At 42.7% G+C, this 22,784-nt stretch overlaps 1 protein-coding gene across 1 annotated transcript; it reads right to left on the minus strand.

The window, feature by feature from the left end:
• Window positions 1–8,967: 8,967 nt before the first annotated feature.
• Window positions 8,968–20,801, minus strand: LOC146179364 (uncharacterized). Its single transcript, XM_084578999.1, has 4 exons — window positions 20,656–20,801; window positions 18,831–18,869; window positions 14,682–14,874; window positions 8,968–9,153 (listed from the first exon to the last, which is right to left on the minus strand). The coding sequence occupies exons 1-4, from the start codon at window positions 20,743–20,745 to the stop codon at window positions 9,071–9,073; spliced, it is 405 nt and encodes a 134-aa protein (XP_084435125.1). The 5' UTR covers window positions 20,746–20,801; the 3' UTR covers window positions 8,968–9,070.
• Window positions 20,802–22,784: the final 1,983 nt, after the last annotated feature.

Consider the following 22,784-nt stretch of genomic DNA (forward strand, 5'->3'; position numbering starts at 1 on the left):
ACTTGGGACGTTGGTTTTCACGTGGTAATTTTGTTTCAGGCTCCCAGCTCACGTGATATTTTCCAACAAAGATCTGTCTCTCTTTCTACTTGCGGTGTTTTAGAGACCACGCAGATGGTCATATAAGCAAAATACTTTGTGATGGACTTTAATCAATGCTTAGTAAATCTAGTTACTATCCCCGAGTCTATTTGAAAATATTCTACAAAAACGAACATCATGCATGACAATACAGGGATTGTCCGTTCAATTGACGGAGCAGAATTTGAAGAGCACACAGTGAACAACACATCTGTTCCAGCCACTTTCGAGGCTGTCATAACGCAAAGGCATTCTTATTGTTTGCTAGGACCAGCGACGAACTTCTGACGTATTGACATCAAACCAAGGATGATCAAACTTTGAAAAATTGTGATCATAAAGCTGTAGTCAGCATAGCATAAGTGACAAAGAAGCCAAGCATAGTTTAATAGTTTATGCCCAGCAACTCTAGAAAAAAAATCATTGGTCAGTGAGTCCTTAATACTATTGCACTCAGTAACAAAGACAGAAAATACATTTTAAAACAATGCTTTGGTAGAGACACCAATATTATTGCGTGGGGACAATGTCCACTATTCTGTTTTCTTTAATATTCTTAAACCCAGAGCCTCAGATTATTATCATATACTGTTCTATGTTCGAAATAATGATAATGTAGTTGGAATAGATTTAACTCATTTTCGATACCTTTATGCTACAAAATTTTTAATAGCCCATTACTGTCGCAGGTATAGTTATTGATTATTTGAATTGGGTTTCAGATTTTATGACACAGAGATGCCAAACAGCGGGCACATATATAAATGAACATGGGCTGTGATATCACGAAAATATGATTTCATGCCTGCTCTGCGTGCACGAGAGTAAATTGAGAATATTATTTGGAAAGAGGAGGGCACTGTTTTTTTTTCTCAATATCTAAAATGTCTACTTGATGTGGTTATTGTTAATCATTTCACGGAAACTTCTAATGGCCGTTTCCTAGATCACCATTCTTAGCCGGCTGCAGTCTCTATCTCCAAAAACTTGTAAATTTTTTGGCGTTTATTTACACTGCATAATTTAAAGGCTCTTTAACTGTTACTCTGGTTGCACAGCTTTTTGCCTCAAGCTCTAATGCAGGCCGCTTTTTTTTTCAATCATTATAGTTCGGATTGTGATTACATGAAATGGGCAACCTATTGTGGATTTGGGACGAGTCGCTTTTGAACCTTAATTTTCATTATTACAACACCACAATGAGGTTTGGGTCACCGACCAAGTCTAGATACTATTCCTGACTTGGTCAGTGACCCAACCTTCATTGTTGTGTTCTGATAATGCTTCCCCCTGACCAGACGGTGTTCCGTCGAACGTTAGACTATCATTACTTTCATTATCATGGCGATTTAGAAAACACTGCACCATAATCCCGCGAAACGACGCAACAAACACAAGATTTGCCTTCGAAGCGCTAGTGTTCAGCTGGGTCAATACTTATCAAAAATGACGAAAGGCACATTTATTCAAAAAGACACGGAACATACAGTTATTCAAATATTAATTGGAAGCTAAACACCTTAATGCTGTAAAGCCTGGAAGCACATTATGCACTCATTAACGCAAGTGGTGATATAATTATGAGTCTGCATAAACCAAATTTTGAATAGGCAGGTCTCACCTTCAGTGCTTTATTGAAACAAATAAAAATTTTCATAATTGTGTTTAATCCTGATTTTCAGCTTTCGTCTTTCTGTGTGATTTCTGCAGAGAGGTCGATGTCTGCAACCTTGTCCCTTGCATGTGGTTAGAACAATTCAGTTTGTAGGTCACAATTTTCAGAGGAGAGTTACCGCTTACAGGCATTTTGCACGTGATCAGAGCTATTCCACCCATAATGGCGGAAAAAGATGTGACGGGAGGTCCTCCGCAGAAGAGCTACATTAACTCTGACAAGGGCCACATCACCGCGAAATGCGGTATCCATCAAAAACTTGATAGTAAATTTCCAGCTAATCGCGGGTTATGCGGTAGATAAGCTCCCCAATGCGACTAAAAGACGACAGAGTCACCGTATAATCGATATTCGCACCGCAAGAAACAACGTTGATAAATTCATCGCCGAACAACCGTGAAACGTGGTACCCCAAAAAAAAGATTACAGTAAAATTTCAGGTATTCGCATGTTATGCGATAGTGTAAGCTCCGCATTTGGACTGAAGCGCGACGGTGTCAGCGCAGAGAGGCTACTTTAACCGTAACAATTAAGGCAATGTTACTTAATGTGCTACTTTACCCATAACAATTAAGGCAACGTTGCCTAATTCATGATCACACCATCGTAAAATTCGTTACAGATTAAAAAAGTTCGCAGTTAATTTCCGGCAAATAGCGTGTTATGTGAGTCGGTAAGCGTCCCAGTGAAACTTAAAGGCCAAATAGTCACCGCAGAAGGGCTACTCTAGCCGCAACAAAGACAACATTGTTTAATTCATAGCCACATCACTGTGAGCGTGATACCGATAAAAGTTCACGGTAAATTCGCTACTAATCGCGTTCGATAGCGTAAACTCACCGCAGAAGACCTTCTTTAACCGTCACAAACACAGCATTGTTTAATCCGTGGACACATCACTGTGAAACGCGGTAGCGTTTAAAGACGTTCACGGTAAGTTCCTAGCTCAATCGCGTGTTATAGACGACGTTACGAAACTACAGACGCGTCTCCGAATGTTTCTGTCAGCTCAACGGCTGAATACTCGCAGGAGAAATTTTGCGCAGAAATGGCATTTGGTCAGCAGTATTTTTATACCGCATTATTTGGGTACTCGCCTGATTCAATCACAACAGGCCGCATGTTGTTATCGTATGAGGTGGCGGCGAAGCAAGAGAAGCCGCTTCCCGAGCGCTGGCACCGGGGGCGCCATTTCGTGCTGTTTGCAACTCTGTCCCAGCAAACGGAGCGGCGACGGAAAGGTGTTGTAAACCTCACAAGATGGCGTCACCTGCGCCAGAGCTGGGGCAGCGGCTTCTCTTCCTTCGGTGCCGCCACATACGACAAGAACATCCGACTACTGATTGAATTAGACAATTGGCACAAGCAAATTTGGTATAAAAATGCTGCCGACCAAGGGCCATTTCTGTGCGAGCTTTGAGCGCGAGGATTCTGTAATTTAGCGGATCCATCTAAAACAGCGCACATGAAACACGAAACACAGAGAAGAGCAGGACGGACAAGAGCGCTTTAGCAACTGATGCGTGGTCGAAGAAACGTTTCTCACTCGGTGAGCATGCGCCGGGAAATTCAGCACGTGTCTAAAACATAAAACCAAAACCATGGATCGCTACCAACTAGCCCAAATTTCGACATTACGGAATAATTTAGCGGAAAAAGCATTTTACGGCGCGCATGAAATGTTGCAACACCTTATACAATTGCCTAAGCACTGCACTGGAATTTGAAGGGTATGCATCTGACAGGTGCCACGTTTAGCATAGGGCAAATTGGAGTCGAATTTCCTTTGTAAAGGGGAGGACGTGGAGAGACTGGGAGATGGCTCCGACGGGAAGAACCCTGCCACTTGACTTGTTTGGGACGCGGAAAGACCACTGCCACCTGTATCCTGCCATGAGTCAGCCGGAATTAGAGGTGAAGGCAGGCATATAGAGCTCTACCCATATCGGGGAGGAGAGGACGATACGTACCGGAATTGGAACTTACGGAAAAAAAAGAGAGATTCCACTCAGTCTGAACTTTGCTAGAGCGATTTCCAGTCATGCATATTGTGCGTGGTATGCAAAGGGATTGTTGATATTGTGCACACCACCTGACAGAAGAAACCGCGGCCACATTTATTTCATCAATGCTATGAGAGCGGCGGTGGCAGCGTCCGGTCTAGGCGCAAGTCCAAGATCGTTCTCTCCAGCACGTGTCGGGCACCTAGTGTTCTTTAGAGGCACTAGCGTACATGGTAGCGCTACTGTATGTACGATTATGAGTGGTCGCCCATGGCAGCAGCTCACAGCGAAGTGGGTATGCTACCGCATTGTCGCAGTTAGAGGCAAACAGGTGTGCTTCAAATTTTCAGGCTTCCTGCTATTCCTTGTCGAGAGAAAGTTTCGCACCTGGTCGCTCATCAATTTATATAGAGGGAGTCCATTGTCACGGACATATCTAGAGAAACAGCTGCCGTAGTTATAGACGGAAGAGGATAGGTGAAGAGGCGTGGAGGCGCTCAGTGAGTGCCCAGGATATGTTCGTGACTTTGTTCAGGACATTACTATGTTTTCATTATTCATCTTGGTCCTCTTTGTGCTTCTCATTTACCTTCCTCGTCCGGTCTTCACCGCGTCGACTGCCGGTAAGAGGCTCACCTCACCTTAAAACAGCGGCACTTTAATAAAAACGAGGAAGTTATAGGAATGCAGAAGCTTTGCGGGTAGTACACGAAGGTTTTTAAGAACACAATATGCTGAACTGAATAAAACCTATAAAGTCGTGCAGACCTGGGCGGACCGTTCATATCCTACGGAGATAGCCACTGGAGTCATCCCTCTATATACAGAGGCGTAACACTTTTACATAATGAATAGCCTGACTAAAATTCATCACTTTTTTTGGAGCACTTTCACGTCAGAAGATTACGGCTCTTTGTGTCTTGTACCTTCTGCTGTGTCAGGCTGGGGCTTGTCATCTCTTTGTTCCTCAGTAGTAGTTGAGATAATAGATGTAATTTCGCGAAACGTTCAAAGCTCTTTTTGTTGTTTTATTAGCAGCAGCCGGCATATGGCCTTATTACTCTGGTTCTGGCACGCGAATCAATTCTGTATTTTTTCTTTGTTCATGCTTGTTGTCGCGAGGCGCAGCTTTATCAGTTTCTTTGTCGTGCAAGATGCGCCGAAATGTTTCTCGAAGATTCCGACCACTCGCGTGGGTTTCTGCAATGTTCCAGGTTGTGTGCTAGTCACCGTTTGTGGTTTTATCTAGATGGTTCTGAGCAGCCTTTAAATTGAGCGATCACGGGGGCAACGGCCGTTCTTTGATCGACGACAGCTGAGCACAATTTTTGCTATCGGCGCCGCCGATTGCTTAGTTCTTTTTCGGGCGCATGTCAGCCCAATAAAGAGTTAATTTCAGTGCTTCTACACCTGTGTGTTTATTTGTGATCACGGCACTGTCACTTCCACATGACAACATATGCGAAATGTGTACATGTACAGATGCAAAAAAGTACTTCTGGTCGTAACGCTACTTATATGACTTCCTGCTCTTTTTCTAAAGCTCCCATTGGGCCATACCAATTCATCAACATCATCTTCGTGAGAGTGTTTAATGTGATAGTTCAGACATTTGTAGGGGTGGGCCTGCTTGTACAGTTGTCTTTAATGGTCCCCTGTGCGAAAATTAACGTGTACTATCCCCGCCACAGTTTATTAGCGGTGCTGAAGGGAGCCCAGGCGTGTTTAACTATATATAGTGTTAAACTTGGGACAGCAAAGTTCAGCTACCTTTCGTTTAATAAAGAATTCGAGACAACCGCGAGGCCGGATTGTTGCAAAGAAGATAGAAGATGGTGATCTTGGGGGTCTTTCATTTTAGCAGAGGTATCGAAAAAGTATCATATACTGCAATGTGGTTCCCATTTTAAATTAAAACATATAATGTTTCCATCTAAAGAAAGTTTGTAACTGCGCCATTTCTAACGGTGACGGGCAAATAGAATTACTGTATTTTTTTTTTTTAAATTCACTTGCATACATTTCTCCCCATCTGGCCCTTGCATGCACTGGTGTATTACAAACGGCTTGTTTAGAACAAACATTTTTATTTCTAATTCAAGAGCCTGTCACGTGCTCTTTCACATTTTATCTAGCGTCCTATACGGCTCTTTCACCCTTCTGAACTCATATGACGGATTCGTGCTTTTGAGAATAAATATATCTTACCTCGTTCTCACACGATCAGATACGGAACCGGATTTATGGGCATGTCGTTGTCGTATGGTTCAAGCAACAACACATGAAACAGATAGACTTAGAAGCTGTGAACGATAATGAAAATACGACAAATACCCAGAAATATACGCCTGCTCAGCTGCTACTGATGAGCAGCATATTCAGTGAACAGCTGCACTCAGGGCTGCCCTCCCGCTGCTTTTAGGCGTTGCGGGCCATGCTTGTGACATTTCCAGTGACAGCCTAGACAGATTCATAAGGAAAAATGAAGATTCTTCATTGTGAGACTTATATTACCGGCGTAAATAAGTTGGTTTTAACCACCACCTTCCTCACGCACGTCCAGAGGTTTTTTGCTCTCGCTCCTTCACATGTAATAGCGTGAGTAGGCCTCGAAAACTCTATCGTGTTACCCATAACAATTGCATACGAAGACCTAGAAATAAGATACACACGTTCTTAGGACGAACGCACATTATTCACTTTAAATATGAAGCGTTAGAGTCCAAACAGAAGAGGAAGTGGTTCGCGCGGGCTCATGTTACCATTAGTTTCTTGACTTTCATAACTGCCCACCAACATGCAATTAACAGCGCTCGCTCCACTCGGTGCGACGGATCGTGCGTAGATGCTTGCGTGGAAGAGAGGGCTGAAATTTCCAAACAATATATCCCCTAATGGTGCACTGAACATTCCTTTGTCGATTGCAACAAGGAACCAAATTTACTGCGGATAACGCTTTCCGACCTGAAAGAAGCGTAGGAGAGCGGGAGTGCAAGGAGAGACCACAACCCACAAATAAGACATGTCACTCATTAAAATGCGTTTAATTTTTTCCGGCCACCTTCAGCAGGAGACTGTTCATGACTTCTTTATTCTGAGGATATTGACTGTGCACGGGCGGAGCTCCAGCTCTGCACACCCTCCTAGCATTCACCTAATGCGCGGTTCGCACGGCCGTTACCTATATAGCCACCACAGCGGAAAAGCATCCCCGCTATCTTGTAGGCGAAATGCCGAATGATGCCTATTTGCATTATGCGATAGAATAGAAAACCAGCCTAATGTTTTCGTGATGTGGCAGCCAAAATGGCGTTGACGTGTCGAGTTTGTGTGCAATTGCTGATGTCCAGGTTGATTGCGGAAGACTTGAGACTGGCGCTGTTTGCTCAGAGAGCCCTGAAACCGCGTCTGGGAAGCCATCGGAGCTGGTCAGTGACACGGGTACGTTAAATGAGTGCTGCGATTGTTTCGAGAACCATGCACCGGCGTTCTTCAACGTTGCAGAGCCTGGCCTGCTAGAACAGCGTTGGTGGTGACTTCGGTGACGGGGGTAGCGTTTGAAGCTATTTGTGCGGTTTTGTGCGACCCTGGCTGCAAGAGTGGAATTCAATACGTGAACGCTTGCTTCTCGCCTTGTACTACTTTGAGGTGTGCGCTGTATGCGATCAAGCTTTATTTGTTAGGCTTTTGTGTCACGGTTGCTTACTACCGGACTCAGGCTCATGCACTGACGGCACGGGCCCCAGCCAGTGTAGTACAGTCGTCGCTTGGTGACTGGGAGGTGTTCACTGTAGTCCAGCGCATTCCAGTAGCTGACCGGACGCGATTATGCCTGTAAAATGCTTTGTACCCAACTGCAAGTCTGGCTACAGGAACTGCACGGATCGAGTGCCGATTTTTTAAAGTTCCGTTAGATAATGCTTGCCTAGAACTGTGGCGTAAAAGTAAGTAGAGTAAAAGTAACAAAAGCGAGTTATAAGAAGTTTTGAAACGTTCATAGTATACACGGTCAATAATGATACCCTTGTAGAAATCTGTGCAAAAATTCGCTGCGCCAGTTGAAGAGGATTGAAAATCCGCGCCTTGTTGACGGGTGCGTGGCAGGATCTCATGAGGGTAGGGATGGATACTTTGCAGTGGCGTTAATTGGAAAACAGCTAGGCGCGAGGCACATGTGTTTGATGCACGGAAGATTTTTATAGGGAAAGGCTTAAACCAACGACCAGCGCAATAGGTGTCTTTTTAGAAAACTGCAACACATGCGAGGTAAAAGCGGTGAAATACCGAGTTGACCAAGAAAACCTGAGTTGACTGCGATGAAGGTGGGGCTCCGGCACAGACTTGCTGAAACTGCGACAAGTGGCAGTAGGCGGACATGCCACGTGGACGATTGGGTGCACACCTTAGTAATGAATACGATGAAGGCGGATTCACCTACGCGGACCTGTGCGGTATAGCATGGAAGTCGCATAACAAATCAAGATCGAATGACAGCTGAAGGTGTCATGGGCACCTTTTGTGAAGAGTGGTTGATCCCCCTTAATGCCCTTTGTTGTTCTAAAATTCACCTTAGCACATCCTGACTAGGTCCAGTTTCTCGCCGTTAGGCGCCTCCAGGTTTCTGGGTCGCCGTCGTCGGCACAGTGATGTCCTTTTATATGTGTACATGCATACTGCGACAGTGCGACCGGCAGACGCCCGTCAGGCCAAACTATGACGGCGGACACAGGGCTTCCTTGTACAACTCTGTCGCTCCCTCTTCCCTTGTTTTTCTTGCATTCACTTCACCTCATTCATTTTCCGTTTTTATGCAGTCCTTGTAGCTTTGATTTTATGGTTGCAGGCCAATTATTTCATGTTGAGATGCAAGATAGTGAGGCTGAAGAAACTTGATTCGTTCTTCTCGCATTTTATTTTAAATAAAACACTGTGAAGAAGAATGAAGTCACCAAGAAGGAATAATGTTGCACAATATGGCTAAAAAGCTAAATTACCAAGTCTCATCAGTATCATACATCAATTGCATCCTAACTAACGAGACAGTTTGTAAAAAAATATCTGCACCCAATCTCTTACTAGAAAAATCACTATTATTTTCCTTTGCCTACTAGAAGCACTCACGAGAGATACACGCAGTAATGTGCGTTGTTAGTCACGAAAGTTGTGAAGCTTTGAGTGAATTCGCTTGAGTTCTACTAAATGCACCTGAAAAGAGACATTTACAGTACGCTTTGTCGACAGGTGGAAAACGTTTATTGGCAGATAACAAGTTTCTGGATGACCGCTCAAAGGTGCTGTTAGGTCATCCATCTCAGGCCTTCGTTGGCGAACCAACTAGCTGAGCGCGCTCACAGGTTCCGTAATCACGGTTTTTGATCATCTTGCATTTGAAGCCTGTCGAGACAAAGTTCATTTTTGAAGCACTTGTAATTATAACAGGAAGTTACAAAGAATTATAACGCTTGTATACTGCACATCGTTACCTCGTTTTATAAATATAATTGTGTTTTTGTGTCGGCATTTAGTACGATCATCTGAGCTACAATGTAATTTACTGTGTCCACCAAATAATTTTAATGCTGTGTCGTCTGCAGCTTCTGTGCCATATCACGTCTCAGGCAATATTTTGCCACTCTGATAATAAGTAGAAGTAATTTAGCTATACATATACCTAAATATTGATAATTTGTTGACAAGACAGCACGGTAAACAAGAAATAAAGGTAAGCTGTATTGGTCAGGTTTTTGCAATTTGGCATATTTTTTTATTATTTAGTCGTACTACAGGCCAACAATCTGACCCAAAATGGAAGGGCAGTGCTTAAAGATACGAATACAACATGCAATGACACTCACTCCAGTTCGATGATCTATTCTGACTAGCTGCTTATTAGCCAAATTAGAACACTTAAGCACCCTTCGAAATGCCTATGAACGCTCCATCTAGACTATCAGACTGCCTCGCTGGAAACTTCAGTTGTGAGCATATCATAATCAGCGTGCTCACTCGTAACGTTTTAGATCTAGGTTAGGTAGCGGTGGGGCCCCTAAAAGATGCGGTACCCTATGAGCGCCCTTGTTGAACAGGTCAAACGATTGGTGCCAAAGCGGAAGAAACGCATTCACGTCTCCTCCTCGTCGATTCTCCTGCTTTATGTGTGGTCAGTCTCCTGCAAGAACTTCATATTCTTCGAAGTGCAGCTTGATAAGGCGTATATCCTGTCTCTCTCAACCTATGCGTCAGAAACATGTTTACAGCAGATACTTACATCAATAAGACTAATTTTTATCTATTATCCTGATAAGTAGGGACCGTTTTGAAGTACGGTCTTCAGTCCGGGTGTGAATATGCGGCCGCGAAACTAAAACAAAACAATGGGAACGAATAATTTTGCTTGACGTGCCTGAATGCTTTGCTGCGTTTCAAATAATATTTTTTATTTTGGTGGGACACAAATTTGTGAGTTGTACAGCCAGTATATATCTCCTTGACGTCATTTCACTATTCCATGATCTGGTTAGTTTTTGCAAGAGATGTACGCTATTATTTCTCTTTAAGCGTCCCTCATAGCCGCCTGTCTGTTTGGGACATAAGCCTATACACCAAGAAAAACCATTTTGTCTTTTGACTTGGTTCTCAATTTCAACAATATGTTGTTTCTTTCTGCACCCATGTCGTATTTTGCTTGGCAGTAGCTTGAAGGAGCCCAGCCTTGTTTGCAGTGATTACACCCATGGATGTAATCCCGTGCTTTTCCTTGCAGTTTGATTGCTGTCATATTTTCTCGGTTTTCTCCAATCATCGTGAATTCAAAAGAATTCGCAGTCGAGACCGGTACAATTTCATAGTGTAGGTAAGTATTTAAATCGAGGACTCCTTGCATCCCTCCTCAACCTCCAACCGATGCAGACTGTAAATTAGCTATCAAAGCCGCCTATCAGAGGCAGTGTTGAAGTATAGAAACAGTTAACGCAACAACCTATTGATCTATACAGTCGCTCAGCAAGAGCTCTTCAGTTCAGCGGCGTCGCGCTGTGGGACGTGAAGCACCATATCTTACAGAACCAGCACCATTTTGTGCGTGTTATTAACAATCGTCAGCAGTGCCCTTATGATTGCGAACAGTCACTGGAAATACAGGTGTTATTCTACAGTTAGTGATTCTGGTTAACAGACAACAAAAGCGTTCAGAAAAAAATGTAGCGGGACTGCTAATGGCAACGTAATAGAAAACAACCAGCCATAATTATTTTATGCTGATTTAAAAAAACTCACTAGTAACTTTTCGTTGCGCAAGCAACAAATATAGGCCTAGTTCGGCGGCCAGCTTCTTTCATTAATTAACACTTGGTGTGCAATAGAGTTAGCGCATCTCTGCGGCGCAATAGCAGGAGTGGCTTCACGTTTGAAAGATGAGGGTCAGCACACCTACGATGCCCTGTTTTGAAGATACCCTGTGTAAAAATTGGCGTTGTCCTTTATAGGTATCGTAAATGCGACCTCGTTCTTATATAGAACAAATCCCTGCTTCTAGAGGCAAATCGAAATTTTTTGAAGCAAATACATTGCTGTCTGTTTTGTAATCGAGAGCAGATGTAACCACAAAAGAGTTACGGACTCCGTGGCCGCGTTGTTGCCTTCTTGAGCAGCCTTATAGTCCTGACCGTAGAAGATTGCAGTGCCTGGCTTATAACTCGCAAAGAGCAAAATTCTTTCTGCCTCGTATTTCATCGAGCTCATTTGCTCGCATGCACGGAGATTGCGCAAGCTTTGTGGCCGCCCCACCTAAATTTAGAAGCCAACACTGAGTAGGTAATAGTCAAGTTATACACCAGTTTTGTCAAATTCGGATGAAGTCAAAATTCTAGCTGTTCAGTGGGCCAAAATTTGAAACCATATAACCTAAACTGATAGGTAAACATGGCATTGGCTGCACTCAAATGAGGTTCCACGTATTGTTCATAAAATTGCGGCAAGGTCAAATTTAGAGGGTCCAGAGGGTCAAATTTTGTAAGTTTGAACCGACTCTTTCTGTTCCATATGCCAGTATTGAGAAGGCTTAGTGAACGTAGGACTCGTCTAGTTAAATCTCGTTCAGTGTCCGGATGAGATCGTTTCGGTTCCTCGATAACGTTCCCGGGTGTTGGCTCTAGGTTTTCGCTCGACACCTTAAGACTGCCGACAACGGAAGCTAATAGCACCAGGCGCTTAGGATATTTTGCGGACGATTACGATATTCCCTAATGCGAAACTTAAACTTGAGCACAGCTTTTAGCTACGGCGGTGCGAACAGCAGTGCCCTCCCGGAGGCGGCGCCTTGCTGCTGCTTGGGGGCGCTGAGCTGCTTGCGCAGCGCTTTCGGCAGTAGCGGCATACGAAGTACTTCCTCCGATTGCCCCGCTCCATGACAAAGAACCGGCTGATGCGGTTTTATATTATTTCATTTTCACAGACCGTTTATACTTGGAAACAAACGTGTGAGTGGCGTCGCCTACGGGCACAAATTACCGTGTGCAGGTATCCCTCTCCTTCATACACGCAAGTGGTCCTAAGTGCTTCAAAATAATTTTCGTTCACGAAGCGAAAGGAACGCCAGCGGAGAGCAGGCGGCAGGAGTCAGAAGGAGAGCACTTATGCCGTTTGTTAATGCTGACCACGGTGAGACCCGCATTCTGCCCGGCGGTCCATCTCGAGTGTGCGGTGAGCGATCGGCGCCAAGCTCCTGGCTCTCCTTTCGCGCATCCTGTTACACCAGCAGCGACACCGACGCCGGCAAGACTCAACCGAAGGATGGGAATAAAAGAGCTACGCTCTAGAATAAACCATGCCTGTAGCCATTACTGCCAGTTTCCACGAGGAACATGTAGTGACCACGAAACCTTATGCTACGAATCCGTGGAGCTTGGCTATATTGCCATAACCTTGTAAATTTAAATCCTGACGTCGCAGTCAGAAGGGGAAAATTTTTATTTTATATCCAATTTATTCTGCAATAAAGGCCTCTTTTGCTGTCAAACAAGCAATAAGGTAAATAGGTAATGCTTTTAATCTAGTTTTACTGACAGTCGTTATTGATCAAAGCTAGAGCAAGTACCCCTTTAAATGCGGCATTTGGCAGCATATTTCTTAAAATGTAGGAGGTGAATACACTTTTGACATTACATTAACTTCCAAGCGTTAATTATTGACAGGACTGTATCAGTTCTTGTATGCGAATCCAACGGCGTGAGAACTAGACAAACAATAGTAACCCATTTGATGAGTATTTGCTTTGTTCGAGAATTCGCAGCGCAGATTTTTGCATTAGGCTATTTTGTCTGGCTTTTCAGAGAACTTCAAGAAAAGGAAATGCCACAGTTTTTCCAAGTCTATAAAAGATTGAATCTGCCATAGAAAATTTGTTACTAATGGACTATAGACTCATAACGTTTTGGTTCATATTTTATCCTTAGAAAATGACGCGTAAGACATTGTACATGGATCACCACGTGATATACGCCTACGACCGATAAATAATTTGTAATCGAACTTTTTTTCTCGCCTGTGTCAGTTTCGGTTGTAGCTGCCGAACGATAGATATGTGACTTGAAATTTAGGTCTTTATCACGTGACGATGTAATCATTCGTCTTTAATCTGAATTCGCTACAACCTGTGAATCTGCCTCATGAACAGGAACCACAGCCATTGAATTATAAGCAAGTATATCGCTCCATCTTCATGGCGACCTAGACTTGATTGTGACGCCCCAGCCATATCTGGGATGCTGAAACCGAAAGCGAAACTGGTGATGAGCAAAATTTTGTTACAAATACTTTGGTGGTCTTGGGCGAAACCCGTGCATAATGATTTGTATGCAGGGACGTCTTACGCATCACTAACGAGAAAAAATGCCATCAAAGAATGCATTTTTTAGTACAGGACCGGCAGTTGTCCGGCACGACACAAAGTACTGAAATTGAAGGCACTGGCTCTTTACCACATACAGTTGCTAAACGAAAACAACAAAGCCTCTCGTTAACACCCCTCGTCACCTCAACCTCAGTAGTTCAACGTTTATGGTGCTCGACTTCTGATTGCAAAAAAGGATGATTTGATCCCTGCCGCGATAGGCTTTTCGACGGAGGAAGAAACCAAGGCGCCTCTGTGCCGTACGGGGTTAGTGGTCTTTAAAAAGAGCCACTGAGGATCGAAATTTCCGTACACCTCTTCTACGCCGTCACTTATAGCCTGACTTGATTCATGTAGCCAAGTCTAATTATCATTCAAACCTAACATAGCCTTTGAAACTTATGACAGTTTTTTTTTTCTGAACGAGCTCAATTCCTCAATTAATTGCAAGAACTATTATTTAAGTTGTCTCAAGTGGTACACGTCGAAATCGTCATAATTGGTAAATATAAATTATAGTTAGGCTACATTTAAAAAATCAGTGTCTGTTAAAACACTTGAAATAGCTCCGATGCGCGAGCTTTACTAATGTCATGTGGATTTACCTTTGTTTGAAAACCCTAAGCTTTGCATTTATAAACCATTAAAACGCTTTTCTTCTTAAACTTATGCACCCTTATTGAATTTACAAATAGAGATGATCACACATAAAGAAAATGCAACAAAACCTTATCATGCGATCTGCCCTAAAGCTCCTCGCTGAGAACGTGAGACTTCTCTATATCAGGGAAAGCGTTGTCGGCATCTTCAAATATCCTTGCATAGCAAACAAAAAATACGTTCTAGATGGCGTACCTAAAGGCACAGTCTCCCTCTACATCTGCTCAGAAACATTTCACTTTGATTTTCGTAAAGTAGTTTAAAGGCGAGTGCTGTATACCAGCTAGATCTCTAATAACTGGTTGCTTCGCAGTCATTGGATAGTTCTAAATTGGGCGCCTACTATGATCGCATTTTAGTAGCTAATGCTCACCTTTTTTGCACGGACAGCCTCCAATGAAGGATCTAAGCTTGCTGCCTCTCGGAAACCTGTTTGTCGAACAGCGGGCGCCAACCGTGCCATTCCTCTCATAGCATTTGTTGCCTTCCCACTTATTCATACGGGCGCAGCAAAGGCGCTTCTCACAGTTTGCCCAAGTATCGCAAGGGTATCCCACGCCGTAACGCTGAAAGAGGAGCGAGAACCCAAAGTTCATTTCGATGTTGCCAAATATAGTCGTAAACATTCCGCGTTGGCGGCATTCAAAGGTCACGCTTTCAACGTCAAGAATTTAAGAAGTTCCTCTTTTATCTTTCACGCCGTGTATCGAGAATGTAGTCTAGCTAATAACGTGACTACACTACTATGTCAGTAGGAAGTACATAACTTAGTATGGTGACCGCAGCACAAGACTATCGCTGCAGCCTTATAGGGTACCCTGTCCGTCCAGCACAGTGTAAGAGTATAAAGCTTTAGACACCTGCCGCCTGCCAAGCCGCAAGTAGCGCACAGGTATGTTCCTGCTCTAGTACTTACCTGGAACACACTAGCTCGGGTATAGCGCCGTTGTTGAATCCCCAGAGCAGATAAAATATTTCAGCTGAGCAATCATATCTGTCACACTTTAACAACGCACGTAGACGCTTCGGCACCGAACGAGCCTCTGGACTTGCAGTATGGAAGGCGCAGCCGCATGGCTTCACCTGCTTCCTTGGGCCATTGAAGTAAAGCCATCAGACAAATGTCAGGTCGCGCCGTTCCGCTGGGTGTAAATATGTAAATACGTTTTACGCGAAAGCATCTTTTTTCGCTTGAATGACGTGGACCGGAATAGTGGGAAGAGCATGAGCGCGGAAATTGTCAATAGAGAAAAAACACATTGCCACGGCAGGGGTTCGAACCTGTGCCAGAAAGAACAGAGGAGCTTCAACCGTCCAGGCACGTGAGCACTACACTGTCACCGCATTTTGTTATTTCACTTAAAATATGCAATATTTACACGGAAACCGTCATCCGTATTTGACTGGCGTACCAGGGTTAAAATGTTTTAAAGATTTTAAACTTTTATTATGCGGGAGCCAGTCAGGGGCTGGTTCCGCAAGTTTTGTAAGTTCACAATATCTTGCAACACTTTCCTTAAAGTATTGTCTGACTGACACCGCGGCCGGTCACTCCTCGTATAAAAACTGCAACACACTCTGCCACTGTGCAGTGAACACAGTCGTCTCTATGAAGTTTCATCTGCGCTGCTGCTTCATGTAAACTTGGCAAATGAGCTATACATATACGCCATCTGGCCGAGGCCGGCCAGCGTAGTCTCGGTCGAATGCACCATGGGGCGTGACAGAGATCGCAGTGCCTTCGTATTACTGCACCTTAATAGAAATAAGTGCAGGACGGGAATCTTTTACATCGTGATCTCGCGCAACGCAAAAACGAACCATCCTGTTTCCTGTTGCCTTGCATGACATCGCTAAACTCCCTTTCCGCATTGCAAAAGCAAAATCTTGCCGGCACTACGTTACTCACCCGCTGAAACTCTTATGTTCTAAGATCCGTCAAGTTAGACGCGTGGGACACCATCTGCTTGTGAGGCTTTGACGCTACTCGTAGCTGGTTCTAGGCAGGCTTCTTTTCGAACCTGGCTGCCCCCTAGCGTCGTTACAACACCTTTGATCAAGAAAGTGTCACAATAAAGGATATTTGAAGAAACACTGCAGGTACTCTTTTAAAAATGATGGGTTCGTAATAGGTAAAAAAATATGCAGAAAGAAAATTTCCTGCCACAGCAGAGACTGTCTTCTGTAAAACTTCTCTAATTATCCTTTTAATTAACCAAAAACCCACTAACTTACTTTTTAATTAAGGCAGTTAAGTGTTAGTCCAATTCAGAGTTTGAAGCCTTGAAGAAGATGCCAAAACAGTTTTTGAAACGTAGAAACCCCGTTTGCAAAAGCTCTACAGTGCGAGGAAATCCGGCGCAGTTTTGTTGTTTACGGAAGAGCCGTGCGGGAAGCTACGTACAGAATTTATGTCCGGAGATTGCATGATGCTGTGGCAACAGAGCCATACTCCAGCTACCTGCCCTGTTGTTACATGTAATGCACTTTAATTCGCTTCGCCGCTTTTAAAAATACCAACCCCAAAGCTGGCAATGACTGGCCTTTCTGTCGCATCAAGCTACGAGCATAAGAATGGGAATGGCGTCGCACAAAAGAGCTTACAGTTCGAACTTAGTGACGCTGCCGCAGCTCAACTTAACAAAGCTTAAATATGGGGCTATGGGGTTATGGGGCAAGAAGAGGTTGATGTTTGACTATGACAGAAAAGGCATACTGAAGAAAACTGCGCAAAACAAGCCTGGACGCTAGACAGAGACACAGACATGCTCGTGTGAGCGTGAGCGCGAATGTGTTTCTTAGTTGTGTGCCGTCTTGTTTTGTGCAACTTTTGTTCCAACAATTACGCTATTAAAGATGAACGGATAGAAATAAAGTTTTCGCATTTTCGATGCGCAAAATTATAAATACAACACGCACGTTTTTGGTTTTGGAAGAAAGCCTCTGTAAGCAAATATGCTCGTTGTTACATGCGGTACAGGGCAAGCCAATGGCAGAAATAGGCAAGCCCATGAAAGTGGTCGCCCACCTGTAATTTACTGTGGAAGCACTAAGATGCCAAGAAAACGAGAACCTTGGGACGAGGTTGCCTGTTGGAAGCCTCGAGGGAAAATCGAACACTGGTACGAATAAAACATCAGCTAAAAATTTACCTGATATATTGAGACACAGACTACCACAAACACTTTAAGTATAAACTTTCAAATGGCACTTCTTTGAGAGGTTATAGTGGCTTGGTTACAGTGATGACATTGACATAGTGAAGCTGGGAGGTTCATGGATGTCAAGGGCTTGCACTAGGCTTTGGAATTATAAATTATTGAAGCAGGAAAAAGAAAAGAAAGCCATCACATTTCTTCAGAACTTAAACATTTGATCATCTCATCTTGTTCTATTTCTAAAGTCAAATAGATAAATGTAGAAATATAAAAATCTTAAACCATCTCAAACGTTCTTATGTAGCACTTTCTCTTTATAAGTCACTAAACAGGAGATTTTAGCGGGTATTACAGTACCAAGAGACATACTGAAGTGAAATAAAACTGAAGTGAAGGAAATTATAAGGACAGTTACGATGGCACCCAATTTTAAATTTGGGTGCAGCAATGTAAGCGTTATTGCAATATATTGAGGCGAGCATTAGAGATTCTTGTCTTATCTTCGTTTTCTGACGGCATCATCTCACCTTCTCCTTCTCTTCATGGGGCACGGTGCTACTTTTGTGCCGCTTGCTGTAGCGATTTTCTGTCCCCATCACTCATAAGAAAAGCAAGTCTTTCGGCTTAAAAACTCGTCTTCTCGCGACAAGTATATTATAGTTTTAATAAATGACTCTAATACCTCGGAAAGAGTTATCTATGATGAGGTGAACATAAATGTCCAAAAAAATATTCTGTCTGCCTTTTCAAATTACACATTGGTCTATTCATCGCTTCACCATCCATTAGTAGTTTCTATGTATATTCATCAGGTCTTTTTACATTTACTGATTGTTTTCTCGCCTCCATCAATGGCTAGATCATACTTTGGTTTTATAACATTTAAAAGTCTAAATATGTATGTTCTGCTGACTCCAAAATTTTAAAATAAATTTCCGTTTTTTAAATCACCTAGGTTTTAAGAATTCCCACAGATAGTTCACAATTCTCGATGATTAGGCGCAAATGAGTTGCAGTGCGGCTGAAACCCGGATAACAAGATATGATGGACATCAGCAATCAAGTAACAAATTATAATCTTTTCAGTAAAGTAAGCTGGATAGGCTGCGGCGATAAATTAAGTTTTTATGCACAATACCAACACGAATAAAATGAACAAAAAAGTTACAAAATAAATATTCTTATTCGTGCAAGAAGCTTCTTTTTCTCAATACCACGCGGGAGATTATAAAAAGGCTTACGCCAGAACTACACGTTAATATGCGCATCCGGTGTGGGAACCGTATGAACCGTGGGAACTAGAAAAAACAAAAAAATTAGAGCGTTTTCTTATTGATGGTCGATATACAGGCGCTGAAACTCACCGTAAGCCATGAGGGGTAATCCGGAGCTTTCCTTTCCATCTGAAATAAAGAAACGTGCCGGATTAGTATTTCTTAAATCACTATATTTTTCTAATGTGTGGCATACAAGGCAAACATTATTCTCTTGAGACAAATGAACGTTATCAGAGCATACGTCTGTATTATCTATCACTTTATTGCCTCAGGGATTTGAAAATTAAGCTATTGATTCCTTTGTTTTATTTCAGCCATTTTACTTGCGATGTGATCGTGTGCATGGCCTTTTCATTGCTTTTTTCCAGTGGACTATTATTTGTATCAGCATTTTGTTCTGCACGAAACACGAGGATCGGGGGAACAAACATGCGCTCATTTTTCGCGTTGTGCAAAAGGCTGAGAGTTCTCCAAGTCGCCCAGTTTTCAGTTCAACTGAAGTTATTTGATGTACTTCATGCATTTTTTTGTATGTATTTCTGTTCGTTGTACAGAGCACTGCCGCTTAGATTGAGCTTTCTGGATCTTAAAAATAAATAAAACCTCCAAGTGCACTCTCGCGTCGAGTAGCGCGTCTATGCTGCTCGCGAAATTTACAGCTAGCCTAGCTCCAGTTCGAAATACACCAGCTACGTTCTCCACGGTAGGGGCACGCGTATGGCTGCTGCAGACACCCTCTGTCATGATGATATGAATGCCACTGTCAGTGGATGGTAAATCGCCGACTTCGCCGCCATGACATCTGCCTAGCGTGCCGATGATGAGCTCTGACAACTTCCTATGCGCTATAGTGCATGATGTTTGAGGACATGCTACTTTCCGGATGTAACGCCGCTATGATTTGCCTAACGGCGGCCAGACGAGTTCCTCTATGTGGAGATGGGTGAAAGTTGGTGCTTCTTTGATTAGTTACGCCATTTCGCCTTCATTCCAAAAGGCATCTTGGAGTCACATCAACATGAATATTCCACGCTCATGTCGTGCGTGCCTCAATGTCGTCGGTCTAAAAGGCTCTGAATTCCTTTAAAACCTGTATCAGGACCCTCGCTTCAGCCGTTCACATGTCCACCTTAACCGACCATCATTTCCTGCTGAGAACCACACGCACCTGCTAAACGGCATCGACAGTTTCGCGAGATGCGCTAACATGAGGTCCTTCAGCATCGTAGTAGAATCTGTGACGCTCATACTAATTACCCTGTCATTACGGGTCACCTCAGTTGTTACGGCTGATCACGGTCGTAAACTTAAATCCGCCCTAATAAGTAACCTATCCCAACTTCTTGGTGTCAACCGCAACACCGAGGTTATTTAGCACCAGATAGGCACGAGCATGAAGTGCTGTTTAGTAGTAACAGAAAACTTGATTAATAACGTCGGCTTTCCCCACCGTATTTGATGACCGCTTTCTCAGCTCTGTATAAAAAGTGTGCTTCATTTTGTCAGTGCACAAAAAATGAGATGTTGTAAAAAGTTGCATAAAACCTTAGGTATATTTATTTTTTTAAAGTCGCTCGTTGTCTCTGCTTCATAACTTCTGTGCAGTTACTGGGCGGAAAAACAGAGGAAGCTACGTGAAAAACCTCTCACTCTGAATTTGACCTTGCATACGTACTAAATATATTGCGCCAATAAGCAGTGCAAGGTTGTGATCATGTAATCATAACCTGTAAAAAGCATTTCTCGCGTGAGTGGCCCAAAGTGACCCAAAGGCGGGGCAATTTCAGTTGCAAAGTCACTGGAAAACATAAGCCAAAGTGATGCAAACATTCTGTCACACTTAGAAAACCTTAGCATATCAAGTGCCTAGTCGTAGCTTTCAAAATTAAAGCGCTGTAAAATCTGCCCTCACCACATCTGCATCATCGCATCTTGCATGGTGTAGGACTGTTATGAAAGTGGCAGCGACAATGACCATCAGCAGCTTCACGAAGTTGATCATGGTGTTTTCTCCACTTCAGAAGGCAGAGTAGACGTAGACGACGGCCTGTTTTATACAAAACATGAGGACGTTAGTTTTCACGTGGTAATTTTGTTGCAGGCCCCCAGTTCATGCAATCCATTTCCTTTAAAGACTTATTTTTCTACTTGAATTATTTTAGAGACCGCGCCAGATGGTCAGATAAGCAAAATACTTTGTGGTGTACTTTAACACAATGCTGGTTACAGCTAGTTCTAGCTCATAGTGTATTTGCAAATATTCTGCAAAAAAAAACAAAAAAGATAATGCATGACAATGCCTCAATTGTCCGTTCAACAGATGGAGCAGGATGTCAGGAGCACACAGTGAAAAACACATTTGTTCCTTCTTATTTGCTGCCACTCCGTCTCACTTACTCTGTTCGTAGGTTCTAAGATGCCAGCCGTATTCGAGGCAGTCATAACTCAGAGGTAGTTTTTATGTATTTCTATTATCAGCGTACAACTTCTGATGCATTGACATCCCACCAAAGTTACTTGTAACATTAAAAAATTACGATCATAAAGCTTGAGTCAGTATAGCATAAGCAGAGGAAGCAGCCAGGCATAGTTTAATACCAGCAGCTCAAAATAAACCCATCGGTCAATCTGTCCTCAATACCATGTCATTCAGCAACAAATACAGAGAATACATTTTTAAACGAGACTTTAGTTGGAGACAACCAACATTGCCATGTGGATACAGCGTCCATTATTTTTTTTCTCTAATATTCTTACACCTGTAGGATCAGATAATATCATGTACTCTTAAATGTTGCAAAATAAAAATGAGATTGTTGCGACTAATTTTACCGATTGTTTCGATACTTGGATGCAACTAGTTTTCCGATGGTTCATTATTGCAGCACATGTATTTAAGGGTTATTTTTATTTCTTTTAAACTTTACTACACCGTGAAGGCGAACAGCAGCCGGATTTAGCAATGAAAACAGGCTGCGATATCATTAAATTATGATTTCATATCAAATCTGCGATCTTGCCTCCATTAAAATGATTATTTTGAAAGAAGAGGGACTGTTTTCTAAATATCTGAAACGTTTCCTTACTGCAGTTATAATAATAATAATAATAATAATAATAATAATAATAATAATAATAATAATAATAATAATAATAATAATAATAATAATAATAATAATAATAATAATAATAATAATAATAATAATTTGTTCAGAGCAAGAGAAAGGCGCGGTAACTGTCTGAGTTGTTTTGTGTGAACACCTCAACCGCGCCGTAAAGAAAGGGAGGAGGGTGGGAGTGAAAGTGGAAAGAGAGAAAAAGAAGCCGGTAGTGGAGGGCTACGGAGTAATTTCGACTACATGGGGATATTTAACGTGCGCTGACATCGCACAGCAAACGGATGCCACTTCGTTTCGCCTCCATCGAAACTGTTAATCATTTCATGGAACCATGTAATTGCCGGTTTTCGGATAATCAATTTTTTAGTAGGCTGTCGCCCACATTTCCGAAAATTTACATATCCCTTTCATACGATTATTTACAGTGTATCAATGCTCTTTATTGCACAGCTTCTTGCCCCTAATTCCCATGCTCGCTCTCTTTATTTTTCAAGTAAAATATTTCAGATTACGGTTGCATAAAGCGTGCAACTTTTTGGGGATATGGATGAGCTTCTTTTAAACTTAACATTTCAGGTTCATGACGATTGTCTTTATATATAGCAGAGGTATGGGAAATATATCACACATTGCAATCCGGTGCGCATGCGAGATCAAATAATATAATATTTACAAATAGGGAAAGTTAACAATGTTCGTTGAAGTTAATGGTGAAGGGCAAGTAAAAATACTTTTTTAATTTACTTGCATACATTCTCCCCGTTTGGCTCTTTGTAGGCATTGATGTGCTACTAGCGTGTTTGCAACAAATTTTTTTATTTATAATTCAAGAGTCTGTCATGTGGTCTTTTATCCTTCCTAACTAATACGGCAGATTCGTGCTTTCGAGAATAAAAGCACCTCACCTCGTTCTCACAAGGTC

The sequence above is a fragment of the Amblyomma maculatum genome, chromosome 9 (genome assembly GCF_055883805.1).
Source record: "Amblyomma maculatum isolate TAMU_Amacu chromosome 9, ASM5588380v1, whole genome shotgun sequence".
NCBI lineage: Eukaryota > Metazoa > Arthropoda > Arachnida > Ixodida > Ixodidae > Amblyomma > Amblyomma maculatum.

Bases quoted from the DNA above. Each gene is read 5' to 3' on its own strand.
- LOC146179364 (XM_084578999.1), bottom strand. From the start codon at position 20,745: ATGATCAACTTCGTGAAGCTGCTGATGGTCATTGTCGCTGCCACTTTC. The intron at 18,870-20,655 runs GTGAGGGCAGAT...TCTTTATTTCAG, and splicing joins GATGCGATGATGCAGATGTG to ATGGAAAGGAAAGCTCCGGA. The intron at 9,154-14,681 runs GTGAGCATTAGC...TTGTCTCGACAG, and splicing joins AGGCTGTCCGTGCAAAAAAG to GCTTCAAATGCAAGATGATC.